The 14,725-nt window shown below is 40.3% G+C and overlaps 1 protein-coding gene across 1 annotated transcript in view; it reads left to right on the top strand.

Annotated features, from left to right (window-relative positions):
• LOC104619844 (multidrug resistance protein 1-like) overlaps positions 1 to 13,961 on the top strand; it is a 31,941-nt gene extending 17,980 nt beyond the window's left edge. The window contains 13 exon segments of the mRNA XM_010285875.1: positions 1 to 144; positions 1,392 to 1,538; positions 1,986 to 2,090; positions 2,863 to 2,940; positions 3,675 to 3,758; positions 5,729 to 5,932; positions 6,801 to 6,901; positions 8,253 to 8,393; positions 8,839 to 8,995; positions 10,908 to 11,105; positions 11,916 to 12,122; positions 13,109 to 13,255; positions 13,758 to 13,961. The exon segment at positions 1 to 144 is cut by the window's left edge and continues 15 nt beyond it. Coding sequence (XP_010284177.1) covers positions 1 to 144; positions 1,392 to 1,538; positions 1,986 to 2,090; positions 2,863 to 2,940; positions 3,675 to 3,758; positions 5,729 to 5,932; positions 6,801 to 6,901; positions 8,253 to 8,393; positions 8,839 to 8,995; positions 10,908 to 11,105; positions 11,916 to 12,122; positions 13,109 to 13,255; positions 13,758 to 13,955 — 1,911 coding nt within the window. The 3' untranslated portion in view covers positions 13,956 to 13,961.
• Positions 13,962 to 14,725: the final 764 nt, after the last annotated feature.

Genomic DNA, 14,725 nt, shown 5'->3' with positions numbered 1-14,725 from the left:
GAAGAGCGGACTCTTCAAGATCATTTTGAAGAACCAATGATCTCTGGGACAAGCAGCATTCAAAGAAGATCCAGCAGGTATAAAAGCAAGAGGTGCTCTTCTAAGAAAAAGTCCTCTGGAAAAAAGAAAAAAAAAGAGCTGGAGGTTAGTATGAAAAGTTTAGTTCAGAATTTTAGTGATAATGTGTAAACATAAACACAAGGCATGTAATTTTAATTACTTTTAGATACCTGGCTGCCAGGCAACCTTTACTTTGCTATTACAGTCAGTACTCACCAGGCTGAGTATTTGTCCTGCGAATATGGGGACAATTGTGTACATCTTACCAAAAAACTGTAATACAGTTTCTCATCTGTAATACAGCACCTGATTATTCAAAATACTTATGAAAGCCTTAGTGTAATTTGTATCTATCGATATTCCTTCTCACTAAAATATAGCTTCCAGCTAGTACATACTTCAAATAGTATGAAGAGGCAGGATCGATTCCTGTTATCACAAAAAAAGTTATGCAACTTCAGAAGATACTTTTTGACTGTGTGTTTATTCATACTGCTTAAGACTTCAGAAGAAGTAGTGGGTGTTCGTGCTCAAGGCTTCCAGTATTCATCACATTCACAAATAAGGAATTGAGCATCCAGTAGCTCTAATTAGTTCAGAAAGCTCAGCCCACTTCTATGGTTGAGGCTTAGCCACCCTCATTCAGCATCCAAAACATGGGATAAAATAACCAGGAAGCAGGAGCAACTTACTAGTAATCCTGCCTAATATTTTGTCACATTTCCAATGTTTTCATTTTTTGCTTTTCCAGAATTCCCCCTGTGGAGGCATAGTGACTTGAATAAATTAGTGAAGCAGAACAGGACTTTTTTTGTGCTTTCAAAGGAGATGCAGGGTAACTGACTATTACATGCCTCTTTCATGCTTATGGTAATGATGTATAGGCTATAATTTTCAAAAAAGAAAGATGACCTCTCTACCCAATTGTATTACTGCCAGCCCACTAGCATTTAGCTGAACCGGAGGGATCTTTTCTGCGCTTTGAACAGTGAGACTTTTAGTTCTTCATAAAGATTCAAGTGTTAGTTGCCATTCATGGTGACCAGTCCTATCTGACTTTCAATGAACTGTCCTGGCCCTTCTCCCCTCATGACTTAGCCTTTTGTTTATTTTTTTGTCTCTAAACTTTTACAGTGCAGTTGAAGTTCTAGGATATGAAACAGCAAAGCTGCAGACATCCAGTATGTTTGTTCACTCCAAGTGCACAGAGAGGGCTTTCAGTAGTTTACCAAGGCAGTTCACTACTCAAAGCCTAATGAACACCCACTGCCTGGGGAATTTCATGTTCTGCAACTTTCCAAGGAAAACTTGCAGCTTTCCCTTTCCTGTAGGAAGAAAATCTCCCTGTGGTGCCTTACTCAAGGATCATGGCTCTGAACAAACCTGAGTGGCTGTATGTACTGCTGGGAGTGATTGCCGCTGCCATCTCAGGCGGGGTCCATCCTGCATTTGCTGTTATATTTGGAAAAATCATTGGGGTAAGGTTTGGGGTTTTTTTGGGGAGGAGGAGGGGCTGTTTGGTTTGTTGTTTTGGGTATTTTTGCAAATGGATGTTGCAGTCCTGAGTCTCCCTCATGCTCAGCTGGTTCTGGGTGGGATTCACTTATATAAATGGACCCAATGAAAAATGGATAAATGTTGGTGAAGTGACCCTCTAGAGGCAGAGCCTGGTGGAACCACATCCGACTAGCAGAGGAAAAGAGGAACAATAGTTAGAGCTGGGGGAACAAATTAGTGAGATGTATGTTAAATGGAAAGCTGGACTGTCTGCTGGCCCTCAACAGAAAGTTGACTGCAGACTGATTTCAGGATCCAGGATACTTGCTAAGAGAAATTGAAGTAGACAAGCTTCTTGAGATGAAAGCTGGTTTATATAATTGGCACTCATTGTCTACATAGTCATTTTTGTGTTTTTTCTTGTACAGGCTTTTCAAGAAACAGATCTGGAAAAGAGGAATAAAAACACTTTGGTGCTTTCTTTAATATTTCTTTTACTTGGAGTGATTACCTTAGCAGCATACATAATCCAAGTAAGTGTTGCTACACTGAAATGTTAGAAGTTCTTGACTCCCCAGCAGGCTGCAGGTATAAGTCATATCAATGCAGTCTGAGAAGCGAAAATACCAATCAGAGCTTACAAAAACATACAGAAGTGCCGGGGTTCTTCCTGAGCTATGTTGGGTTTATAGATGTGTTTACTTAAAGACGTATGTCCATATTTGCTGTTGGTTTAAATAAACCACTGAAAGCAATGTGGATTCAGCATGATTGAAATCAAAGTTGAGGGTCTGGCCTTAAAAGTCAAAGTTAAGACTGACATGTCTCATTGACAGTCTATAGGCTCTTGCCAAAGTAAGTATATAAAGTAGACCCTTTCCATAGCAGACATTGTTTTTCATACCATAAATCAAACTCCATCGTTTGCTGTCCTCTTACGACTGCTCCACAGCTTGTAAGAAATAGTTACTGCACATTGATGTCCATGTCACAAAATCCGTTCATGTGACTGCTGTGAGTGAATATCTCTGGTAGCAGTCGGAGGAGGGAAGCCAATGACTAGGTAGTGCTGCTGGGGCATACAAATAAGGCATTACAACAAAGCTGCTGCTGCCTTCGCCATGTTGCTTCCTTTCTGTGGGAAAATAGAGTTTCAGGTTCCAGGAAGGTGAATGGCAGTTTTCCCAAGACTTATATATGCACAGGGGATTGTAGGAGACTTTTTGGTGTCATTGCTTTTGTTGTGTGGTTTTATAAAGAGGGTTAAAACATCAGATGAGAAAACATGACTCTTTCCTCCCCCAGGGATTCATGTTTGGGAAGTCTGGGGAAATACTAACAATGAGACTCCGTTCTTTGTCCTTCAGAGCACTACTTCAACAGGTATGACTTATGCAGCTAGAGCATCCTGAGAGCCAACAGTTTTGCAGGCTGTTACAAGGTACACGTTGGGTCTTAATTGTGTGGTCTCGAGAAAAGAAAACAAAACCACGTCTCTTCTACCACTATCTTAGGAAAAAGTACAACTTTTCTGAAAATCTCCTAATCCATGTGTAATTTGGCTCAGTGCTGCTACTGCAAATAGTCTAATTTTGAAGGAGTGTCACTGCAAAAGTGCATATTTTCTGTCATGCTAATATACACACAGTTTGGAGCTGTCTGTGTGTGCGAGGGTCACCAAAAAAATTTAATCTCCCCTTGCTTGGGTGGTCATGATGCAAGATGAGCAGTTGCTCTTCTATAGTTAATCGAATAGGTAACTCATAAGAAGAGAACAGCTAATCTCTTCAGGCCCAAGGACTGAGTAAAAGCGGTTTATAATAAAAGTTTCTAAATAAGCGTGTTCAGAAGAACATCACAGCTAATAACGCTTTGATTGTGAACAATTAGATGTTCACAACAGAATAATACTTTCTAAGCTTTTTCTTTTAGTTACTTGGACAATGCTGACTATAGAGGAAGAATATTGCAGTTAGCCATCATGACTTGTACTTCCATTTTCCCGTACGCTACCTGAGCTGGAAATGTTTGTTCGTTTTATTAGTAAACCTGATAAATTTGAAATATGGTAAGAGCATGTAATTTTCTGAAACAAAAATTAGTGTCTTTCCTTGCAGGAGGTTGGATGGTACGATGATCAGAAAAATGCTGTTGGTGTTCTGCTAACTCGGCTTGCTACAGATGCTTCCCAAGTCAAAGGGGTATGCTGATTCTTTCTTGTGTGCTTTTAAAATACTTTTATTCCCTACAAATATTAATTGCAACTGGCAAGGGACACTGAGATTATTTCAGAACAAAAAGTAGTAAATCTACCCCACAGACTGGCAGATGCATTTACGTAGCATGCTGTTGACACCTTGGAAATGGCTTCCCAGCTGATAATTTATGAGAACTAGCAAAAATCCAGCAGATGTTCATGTACCTTTAATTTCCTTCCCTGCAAGTCATTAAGCTAAGTATATATAATAACTGCAGACTGCTTCACCATGCAAAGTGGAATCTGCATATGTGCTGGGGACCAGAATCAGTGGACCCCAGGTTTTTACACCCTGTGATGGGTGTCACCTGTGTGCCATGAAGAGGTTGCAGCTGCAGATGATACAAAACTTTACTGACCTCAATGAAGAGACTTCTTTCCATTCCCACCAAATGTGCTTCACACACAAGCAGACCAGTGAGAAATGGTCCAGAATTAATAAACACCAGGGAGGGCGATGGCCAAGGGAGAGAATGACTCAAGGCACTGGTATGGGAGAGGGGGCCACTGGACACTGGCAGGAGACTATGGCAAATTCTGCACAATTCCTTCTACGGCTCACCTCATCAGCAGTCCCTGACAATCTGCCAAATGTCTCTGTTTCTTCCCTTCTCCTTAAAAAACAAAACAAAAAAAAAAAACAACCAAAAAAATTGCAGGACTTGTGGAGGAAAGTTTACTGGTTTGTTTTAAGATGTTTTTGTTTCCTCTACATTTGTACATCAAAAACCCTTTAATTCCTACATTTTTCAGTCTCCATAGACTTCTGTTTCTCCCTCCTGCCCTCCTTCCTCATGGGCTTGTAGTAAGAAAATAGTCTTTGACAAAACTTAGCCATTTTTTATCTTTAAAAGTTCCAGTTTGCTTCAGTGACATTAAACTATATCACCTTGTCAGGGCAGTAGAAAGGAGGGGTGCACAGGGTCCCCTAACTACAAAAGCCAACTAAGGGCATGAATTGGTCTCCAAAGCTATTGTGTTCTCTGGAGCACTACAGAGTGTCAGCAAGTACCGCGCCTCATGCTGGCTGAAGTTTCCAAATCCATCTTTATGTGCAGCCCCTAGAACATATGGCAACAATTCACCTTGGCATTGGTTTAATTATTACTATTTTAAATTTTATTGAACAAGAAAAGTCTTTTCAGGGCAGGACAGTCTTTGGCAAAAGAGAGAAGAATTTTTGCTTCCCGCCCAAGGATTTTTGTTTTTTCCATCAAGCCAAATTTTGGAAGATGAAGTATTTCCACAGGACTATTTTCAGACCTTTTTTCTACAGATCAGAGCCCACCCGGATGCTGGATGATAATCATCTCTCATTTTAAAAGTTCTTGATGTAAAGTTTATGCAGTCTGGGAGGAGACAGGAGTTCTTCAGTATGAGTTCATCTTTCCCACTCATTATCCCTGCTGAGATAAAGCATTTCAGCAGGGTGGCCCAATCTAGATTATTTTTCTTCTAAAAGCCCAACCCCAGGTGCAGCAGTGTGAGAACCTGAGGATGAGTAGTTCCCACCACCGTTAGTGGGACATGTTGATAGATGGCTGTCGTTCGAATAAACCCCTCTTGCCTAATGCTGGGCACCCAACAGCAACCTGCCCTGTTGTGACAGTGGCTACAGTCTTCTGTGCCTCAGGTAGTGCAGGAAGTCCCAGATATATATTTCATTAAACAAACATCATGACCAACTCTTTAGACTCCTTTAGCCTTGCTTAGAGGCCCAAATGTTGGCAGGTAAGAGGAACGTCCAGGAAGAGTTACACGTGTAGGTGCATAACGTCCATGCATGTGACCACACATGGTTTCATTTTCCAGGTGAACTGCTGGCCTTGACAGTATAGCGATTTCAAGTGGTGAAATAAGTGACAAAAAGAAAATCTAATGACCAATATTTGGGGGTTTCTGGGGTTTTCTTAGGCAACTGGAAGCCGACTGGGACTGATGACTATGACTGTCTTTACCCTTCTGACTGCCATCGTTGTTGCTTTTGTATACGGCTGGCAGTTAACTTTGCTTATCCTGGCCTGCATTCCTTTCGTTATTGCTACAAATGCTGCGAGAGTTAGCTCTGTGTCTGGTCATGCCGCAAAAGATCAAAAAGCTTTGGAAGAGGCTGGAAGAGTAAGTTCTCCAATTTTAAGTACAGGCTTATGGTGTGAGATCACTTTTAAGGACAATACTGTAGCTATATTACAGCTGACTTGATTATCCAAGATAAATGAAGGGGGTGAGAGGAGAAGAGAGGACAGGGTGGGAGATGAAGGGAATGTTTATATATCCCCAAGAAAGGCAAAACAGAGATAACACAAAACATCTGTAAATTAGGCTATAAAAATGCGTTTGAAAGCCTCCATGGCAGATTTCTGGGTAGGGACCTCTGTAACAGCAGCAGCCCCAACACTGGAATGCCTTGTGCAAGCAGTAGTAGTAGTACGCCTGGGGCGAGCAGCGCAGCTCTGCTCTGTGCTGTGGCCAGAAGCGTTGCAGGGCTGAGCCACCAAGCCCTGACATTGCTGCTTTTTTATTCCATCATAAAATGCAAGCCATTAATGTGCTTAAGAGTTTCAGGGTACTGCCTTCATTTGCCTGACAATATTCTTCCAGGAGACAGAATTAGTCCATGCAAAAGTGCAAGATGTGCCCAGACTACTGGGGTTTGTTCCTATTTTATGAAATAGAGTTTAATTTGTCGGCATCACAACCCACAGGTTAGGGCAGGGGCTTCTGACGCTTCCTGTGTGCTGGCCCAAGGTTCTGAACTCAAATACGCTGTTGGCTTCAGCCCCTCCTTGTCTTGTGACCTTGGGGTGAAATAATCTCATTGCTCTGGGTTTTCCTTCACCTGGTAATAGACCTCGATGTCTTCTCTTAAGCAAGCACGTTCTGATCTAAAATAATAAACGTTAGAGAAGAGGTCGAATGTTTAGGAGATATGTTGTAGACTGCAGTTGTAAGCGATTGCTCTTATTGGTTTTATTTTCCAATTTAGATTTCAACGGAATCAGTTGAAAACATAAGAACTGTAGCTTCACTGACCAGGGAAGAAACATTTTATGAAAGATACGTTACAAGTTTGAATGGTCCATATAGGTAGGATTTTTTCCTTTAATAATTCTTTCTTGGTACATTTTAGTCTTTTAGATTTATTCTAAATACATTTTTTGGAAACTATCCAATACCCAAAAGATTGGGAAGGATATCAACAGTCATTTACAGAGTCTTGAAATTTGTTCACTTTATGTATTTTAATATACATTCTCAAATGCAGAGTGAAAAGACGTTTGAAAGATTTGCCTTTTCGTTATGCAAACATTTCATAAACTGCATTCTCTGCATATGTGTTACAGAACATTGTGTTTGCTTGTGTATGCCTAGAATATAGGACACTTTCACTCCGTGAAAGCATATTGGGTTGATACTAGTTAACTCGGGAACCAACAGTTAACTCCCATACCACACCCTTTATAACAAAAACCAGTTTTATTCCCCTCATATGACCCTGAAACCTTGAAATGAACTTTGTCTTTTTCCCTTGTTTGACCCACTACGTCCCACTGACTTGTCTGTACTGAAACGCATTCAAATCATCAAGGATGCCAGGTTTTTCTAGCTCCGTTTTATTTAAACAAAATAGCCCAAAATCTAATTTGTTTGTTTCCTCCTTCAAGGTAACTAATGTAAAAGAAGGAATTGAAAATTATGTATAATCTGTCCTCAGCCAAAACAGTGTTAAAATTCAGTTTCTGGTGAACTGGTAATACCCCAGATATGGGTAGGATGCTCACCTGGACTGTCAAAGGTCTCTGATTTACAGCTCTGACTAGAAAGGAGATTTCCATTTCCTCAGAGAGCATCCTAAACAATGAGGACAGAGGGTCCTCCAGACTCTGATTCAGTGTGCATTCAATTAGCTACACAAAATGAAACTTCCCCAGAAGGACGGATTGAGAAAGAAAGGCTTAGTCTAAATCCCTGCGGGGACACCCAGCCATACGTCCCTGCTCCGAATCGGGATGAGAGGTCTCTGCTCGGATGGGAAGACCTGGCGGAAGCCTGCAGGCAGCTCTTAGCCGGGGCTGGAGCCTGCATGTTTTTTTAATAAAATGGGTCATATATGGTAGTTATTAAATTTTTTTTTTTTTTTTTTAGCTGCTCTAATGACCTGCCCTGCTATAGAAAAGCAAAGGATAGAGTAACCGAGGATGAAGGATTTCATTGCTCTAACTTTCTGTCCTAAGGGCAGTTCAATGTCAGGATGCAGGATGCTTCTAGTGTCTGGCAGGGGCTGTTTGTGAGTGTGCACATATTCTGAGCTTTTTTGTGTTTTCAAAGGGTGAGCTGTATTGCCTAAAAGCTTTAACCCAGAAATCTGGCCATCCCCTGCTAGTGTCTGCTGTGTCAGTTTTACAAGTTATTTATGGAAAGTCTCTTCCTTTATCAGAGATTCTCTGACAAAAGCCCCCTTCTACGGCTTCACCTACGGAGTAGCTCAGTGTGCAAACTACTTTATTAATGCCGCAGTCTTCAGATTTGGGGCCTGGCTCATTGCCCATTGTCTGAGCAACTTTGAAAATGTATTTATGTGAGTATACTTTATAAAATTAAAAAAAAAAAAGTGATAGTGATTTCAATGCATGCAAATTATTTAATGTAATTATAGAGGTAATGGGGTGTAGAGATCAGGAATTCAGTCTGGTTGGGAGTGCAGTTTGGGCAGAAGGGCTGTTTTGGGGAAAGGTGCATATTTGGGCAGTGAAGCAGCAAGAATGTGGCTATGCTTAGTGCACCTGCGCTGGAGAAGTCTTTCTTTGACATCCCTTCCAGGCAGAGGGCATTGCATAGAGAAGTGACGTGGCACTGCTGCTCATCTATAAAGTAGTTACAAGAATAAATAGAACTTCATAATACTGGATGACATTTTTTGGGGTGAGGAGTTCCAGAAATGTCATAATCTAAAGATGCTAAAAAACTTTATTCTAAGGGTTTGTTCTACCTGAAATGAATGATATTTTGTCTTTTGTTTTTAGAGTCTTCTCTTCCGTCATATTTGCGGCTATGAATGTTGGTCAGTCTGCTTCCCTGGCACCAGATTATGGTAAAGCTAGAATGGCGGCTCAAAGAATCTTTCAACTTCTAGACAGAAAACCTCTAACTGACAGTTATCGTGAAGAAGGTGAAAAATTGGTAAGGCTTTTTTCAGAAAAAAACCTTGAAATAAACTAAATCACTAATGCTTTATTGTCTAAAATGGTATTCATAGTTTCTTTTTTTTTTTTAGGTTGTTATATAAAATAGTGGTATTGCCTCCTTATTTTTAATGGGTCATATTTTTTTTCAGTCAGAAGTGTATACCCTTAAATGTAGTTTTGCTCTGAATGAGCTAAAAAAAATTACTTTTCATTCTACTGACCCACATCTTAAATGGCTTCAGGAAAATACTGACAATGGCAGTTCCACTCACAGTTGCATTGCCTTTGTAATAGTTTACAAGAGAAATAAAATACAAGTGAATTTTCCTGCTGTTTTTGTAGATAAGAGAGTAGCCCCGTCCGAGACAGAGCAGTTTTGCCAAAATCCATCTTCTTACAACTGTGGAAAATCTTACAAGTAAAAATGTGTTCTTGTGAAGTCAAAACTAACTTAATGAATAATCTGTTTTGCTCTAAAGGTAGGGGGAAATAGAAAAAAGAAAAAATCAAAACATGCTAAAAAAAAAAAAACTCTCAAAAAAATCACCTCTAAACCAAAATTGTCATTAAGGTAACTGACCTCAGCACTTGTCAAATTTCTCCATGAAATACATTCAATTTACATCATCTGGAAGGATTACGTTTGCACATCAAAGTTTAAAATGAGCTTCCCATGTAGGATTTAGGTGGTAGCCCCTACTCAGGAAACAATAATCCAGTTTCTATAACTTTAAGTTTATACACAGGATTTTCAGCCTTTAGAGTTATGAACATGCCTTATGTACCTTCTTGAACCAGGCCCCTCCAGCAGAAGGTCCCCAGTAACATAAAGTTAAATGAAAATATTTCTAGTATAGACTGGACTCAAATACCAATGATGCCTTGTGACTTCAGCAAAGCTTTGAGCCCTGTCAATTAGATCATCAGCTTCTGTGAGAGCACTGCAGTGCTGCTAGTATGTATGTACAGCTGGCTCCTACCCCACGCAATGGGTCTTGATGTGTGCCTCCTTTCTTCCACTTGTGCTTAGAAACTGCCCTGGCCAGAATGGCTAATTAACAATTATCATCGCTGTTTAAGTCCTTTCAGTACTTAGAGGGGTTTTACAAGAAAGATGGGGACAGGCTTTTTAGCAGGGCCTGTAGCAATAGGACAAGGGGTAGTGGTTTTAAACTGAAAGAGGATAGATTTAGACTAGACATAAGGAAGACATTTTGACAATGAGGGTGGTGAAGCACTGGCACAGGTTGCCCAGAGAGGTGGTAGATGCCCCATCCCTGGAAACATTCAAGGTCAGGTTGGATGGGGCTCTGAGCAACCTGATCTAGTTGAAGATGTCCTTGATCCTTGCAGGGGGGTTGGACAAGATGACCTTTAAAGGTCCCTTCCAACCCAGACTGTTCTATGATTCCAAAACACAGCTTGTCCTACATGCCTGTAAATTGCCCACCAAAGAATTTAGCTCTGCTATCTTAATAGCTGATCTTGACCTTGTGTTACATTCATTCAAACTGTGCTACCTGCAATGTGAGATCAGGTAAGCAAATGTTATAGACTACATCAAGAGTAGAAGTGCCTCAATTACGTTTGTCAGAAACTAAAAGTATTAATGTTGTTTATTTGTCTAAAGACATTCTTTTCAAAGCGTAAGTGAAAAATAGATAGAAGAGATACAGAAAACTTTCTCTAGAAGGATCTAGTGACTTACATCTGCAAATAATCCCGTAAATAATGATACTACACTTAATCCAATACGTAGTTGAAAAGAACTTCAAAAGCAGTTTCAAAAACACGCTCTCAAACTTCTTTGAATATTCTCTTATTTAAATAACCAAGTCTTACAAGTGTTATTGTAATTAAAGCTAATAAATGTTAATATGAGCCTGTGAACTCCTATTACTTTTCAGAGCAATTTTGAAGGCAACATTGAGTTCAGAAACATCCATTTTGTATATCCAACAAGGCCAGAAGTTCAAGTTTTGCAAGGACTCAACGTGAAGGTTAACAAAGGACAGACTCTGGCATTAGTAGGAAGCAGCGGCTGTGGCAAAAGCACATCCATTCAGCTCTTGGAGAGATTTTATGACCCTGTGGAAGGACAAGTGGTAAAAATAGACTTTTGTGGCTATTAATAGCAATTAAATCTGCAGAACTCTATCTTCCAAGGTCTCAGAGGCTTTAGTGATGTTGGCAGTATCTCTGGAGAGATGCCATTTTAAGAAGCGTAGGTTGCTGAGGCGGTGGCTCCAGTGGAGTGCTAGATAACCTCAAGACCCCTCTTATTGCCTGCCCCCATACATTAGCCACACGTACTAGCACTGGCACCCATGTTGGCATGGTGTGCTGGCTCAGGGGACAGGTCTCACTGGGGAAGAGAATAACAGGGTCAGACTGTGTTGCCTCCCCATATCTGCTCACAGCCTAGTCACACAGGGGCATAACGTTCGTGTCAGTGTATAAGTTGTCTTGCCAATATGAATTCACACATTGGGGACATAATTACATGCTTCAAATAATAAAAATGTAAACCCACAGGGATGCTACTGTGTCACTGTTGGAGTGTTGTGATGGGCTTTTTGATGCAGTCCCCATTAATGGGTATAGAAAGTCCAAAGAAACCTCCTTGGAGGTTTTAAGATTGAGTTGAAGGCCTGCAGTTGAGAATATTTACTGTTGTGTTCAGCTTCTTAGAGACAGGCTTTCCCAACACACACAAAATGAAAAGCTAATGAAAGGAAATATTTCACCTATACTGCTGGCACTTTTCTATTTTGCATGCAAAATTTACTTGATTTCATCTGGGAATCTAACACGTAACAGGCCTCATCTCACAATTCGTGTTTCCTGTCTACAGTGTGTATCTGTGGATGAGCTCTGTAGTCAACGTGGCATCATTTTTCTGTCGCTTTTTCTAGTTAGCAGATGGATTTGATACCAAATCTTTGCATTTACAATGGCTGAGGTCCCAGCTGGGCCTGGTGTCCCAGGAGCCCATTTTGTTTGACTGCAGCATTGCTGAAAATATTCGATATGGAGACAACAGTAGGGTGGTTAGTCAGGAGGAAATTGAAGAAGCAGCTAAAGCAGCAAATATTCATACCTTCATTGAAAAACTGCCAGAGGTAAGAGATGGTGATCTTATCTTCACAGTGAGATTAGATATTTTGAGTGACATGGAGAAATCTAGGCAATGCTCACTTACATAGATCAAACTAAAAATAAACATTTTTGTTTCCCTTAATAGGAAAAAATATAGAACTTATGTTTAAAAATGTCAGCGTGTTTCAAGCTTAAAAACCTCGTTAGTCTGTTCAGAAAAGTGAATGCTCCAATTAATATAATGGTAGACAAAACAGAACATGAGGAAAAAATAAGAGGATGTTCTATGTACAAACAGGTCCTCGCTGATTTTTTTTTCTTTGACAGCTGAAACTTTTTTAACTTTTTGAGACAATTTTTTTTCTAAAACAATCCAGTAAAACTAAATGCTCTATTTCTAATTTGATGGGTCTGCATAGGGAGTGTTTCTTAACAAATACAAAGGGGCAATAAATCAAAAGTGAATGACATGGCATTTGACCTTCATGCTTGCCAAGAATTTGGTTCTAACAAGAAAAAATGCTTTGATAGTTTGTTTTCACTGTAGTTCTGTGTAACTTGAAAATGATGTAATGATGCTGAAAAATATTTCATCTTCATTACTACTAATGACATTTAGGGCTCTTTATTCACAAGACACACAGGATCAAGTTCTTCATGTATAAGTCAGTAAACATAAAACCTCTAGTTACTTTCATGACCATACGCCCATGGCCAGATGTCTGTGAAAACCTTACCACTGTATCACTGATGGTACCGTTCAGGTCTTATTCCTGTCTTTGGGGAAGTAAATTTTCAGACCAGGTGTAAATATGTGTGGCTGCATAGATAAGTGTTTATATTAGAGGTGTTTATAAAACCTTAGCCTTCTTAAAAACAATTGCACTATTTTTTTCTTTCAAGATGGAAATACCTAATCACTTTTATAGCCACACTTAAAACTTTACTTTTCTAATCTCCCTTCTCTAAGAGTACTCACAGGCCTTCTCTTTTAATTTTTAACATCCAGAAATATAATACCCGGGTGGGTGAGAAAGGAACACAACTTTCTGGAGGTCAAAAACAAAGAATAGCAATTGCTCGTGCTCTGGTTCGTAATCCTGCCATTCTGCTTCTGGATGAAGCTACCTCTGCTCTTGACACAGAAAGTGAAAAGGTGAGTAAAGATTACAAATGTACTATGGCTAGTTGCTTTCTGTAGAGTAAAATCAATGCAAACATGCTGCAAATGCTCAGCTGTGAACCAACAGTCTCTCATGGTGACTTTTCCAGCTGCAAGCTGTGAATTGAAGGACACTAGGAAGCTGTGCATATCTACTAAACAAACAAGTTGAAAACCCCAAAACTTTAAGTAGAAAACATCATGGGGAGCTGATATCCTTCAGCTGTCTTCCTATCAGTTGTATTTAATGGTAAATACTGAATTTGTCTTCTGACCCAAACTGGATGCCCCAGAACCCACTTCTCAATGTTCATTTGATCAATCTCACTGACCTCAGTGAGAAATGTTAAGTAAGGTTGCCTCGTGTATGCACTGACTTGTATATCTATGGCAGATATATTCAGGTGATAACAAAGAGTAAGAAATCAAATGTGGTTCCATTGACAAGTGAAGGCTTTCCAGGTGCTAATAGCATTTTCATGACATCTGTGTGCAGATCGTCCAGAAAGCTCTCGATAATGCCCGGCAAGGTCGAACCTGCATCATCATTGCTCACCGCCTGACGACCGTACAGACTGCAGACATCATTGCAGTGATCCAGAATGGCAGGGTGGTTGAACAGGGCACCCATAGCCAGTTACTGGCAAAGGAAGGACACTACTATGCCCTTGTAAACGCACAAGTCTCTAATTAGTACTGTTTGCAGATTTTCTTTTTTTTCCTGGCAAAACATGAAAAGCCTCCAGAGAATTAAGGTTGGCTGTGTCTGTGCTGATGGAGCAGGGACCTTGTGGTGCAGCTGGGTTGCTGTACCTTGTGTAGTCTTTGCCCCACACATCTGTGGTGATGAGCAGTGCATGGCCCAGGGTGCATCATGGAAGGTGCATGGGGGAGTCCCAGGGGCTGAATCTGCTGGGCATTTGTAGGGATTACATGGAATCTGGAAGGAGCCAGATCTAGAGCAGTTTAATCCACACCACAACTTAGGTGGGGCACCCTGTTCTCACTGTCCCCCAAACCCTGGCCTACACCAGGTGCCATAGATCAAAGCAGTACCAGAGTCTTAACAGTGGTTAAGCACCATGGATATGCAGTGAACTGGTGCTTGTGCTTGCCCCTTGGGTTTCTTTACCAGCCAGATGAAGCCATAAAGTCATCTTAATTAGATAAAGATGACTGTACATTCTTACTGCTGAGATTCCAAATAAAGGCATTTGTATTAAATTTAGTGAGAAGGTGTTGGGTGTATGGGTTTGGAGGGGTTTTTTTTCCCATGTTATGCTACATTTATACTGTTACTGTGCTTCATGCATTTCTTGGAGATTCCGTGTTCTATTTCATACAATAATTGTAACAGTTACAAGCTTTCCATATAGTGATAAATTGACATAAAAGATACCATTGTTTTATTTAGTATTTTTCAATTGCTGATGTAACAGTATTTAATCACTCTCTGCATCTGTC

This window comes from Phaethon lepturus, unplaced genomic scaffold (genome assembly GCF_000687285.1).
Source record: "Phaethon lepturus isolate BGI_N335 unplaced genomic scaffold, ASM68728v1 scaffold48030, whole genome shotgun sequence".
Lineage (NCBI taxonomy): Eukaryota > Metazoa > Chordata > Aves > Phaethontiformes > Phaethontidae > Phaethon > Phaethon lepturus.
Note: the sequence above shows the minus strand (reverse complement) of the source record. Positions and strands in the feature narration are given on the sequence as shown.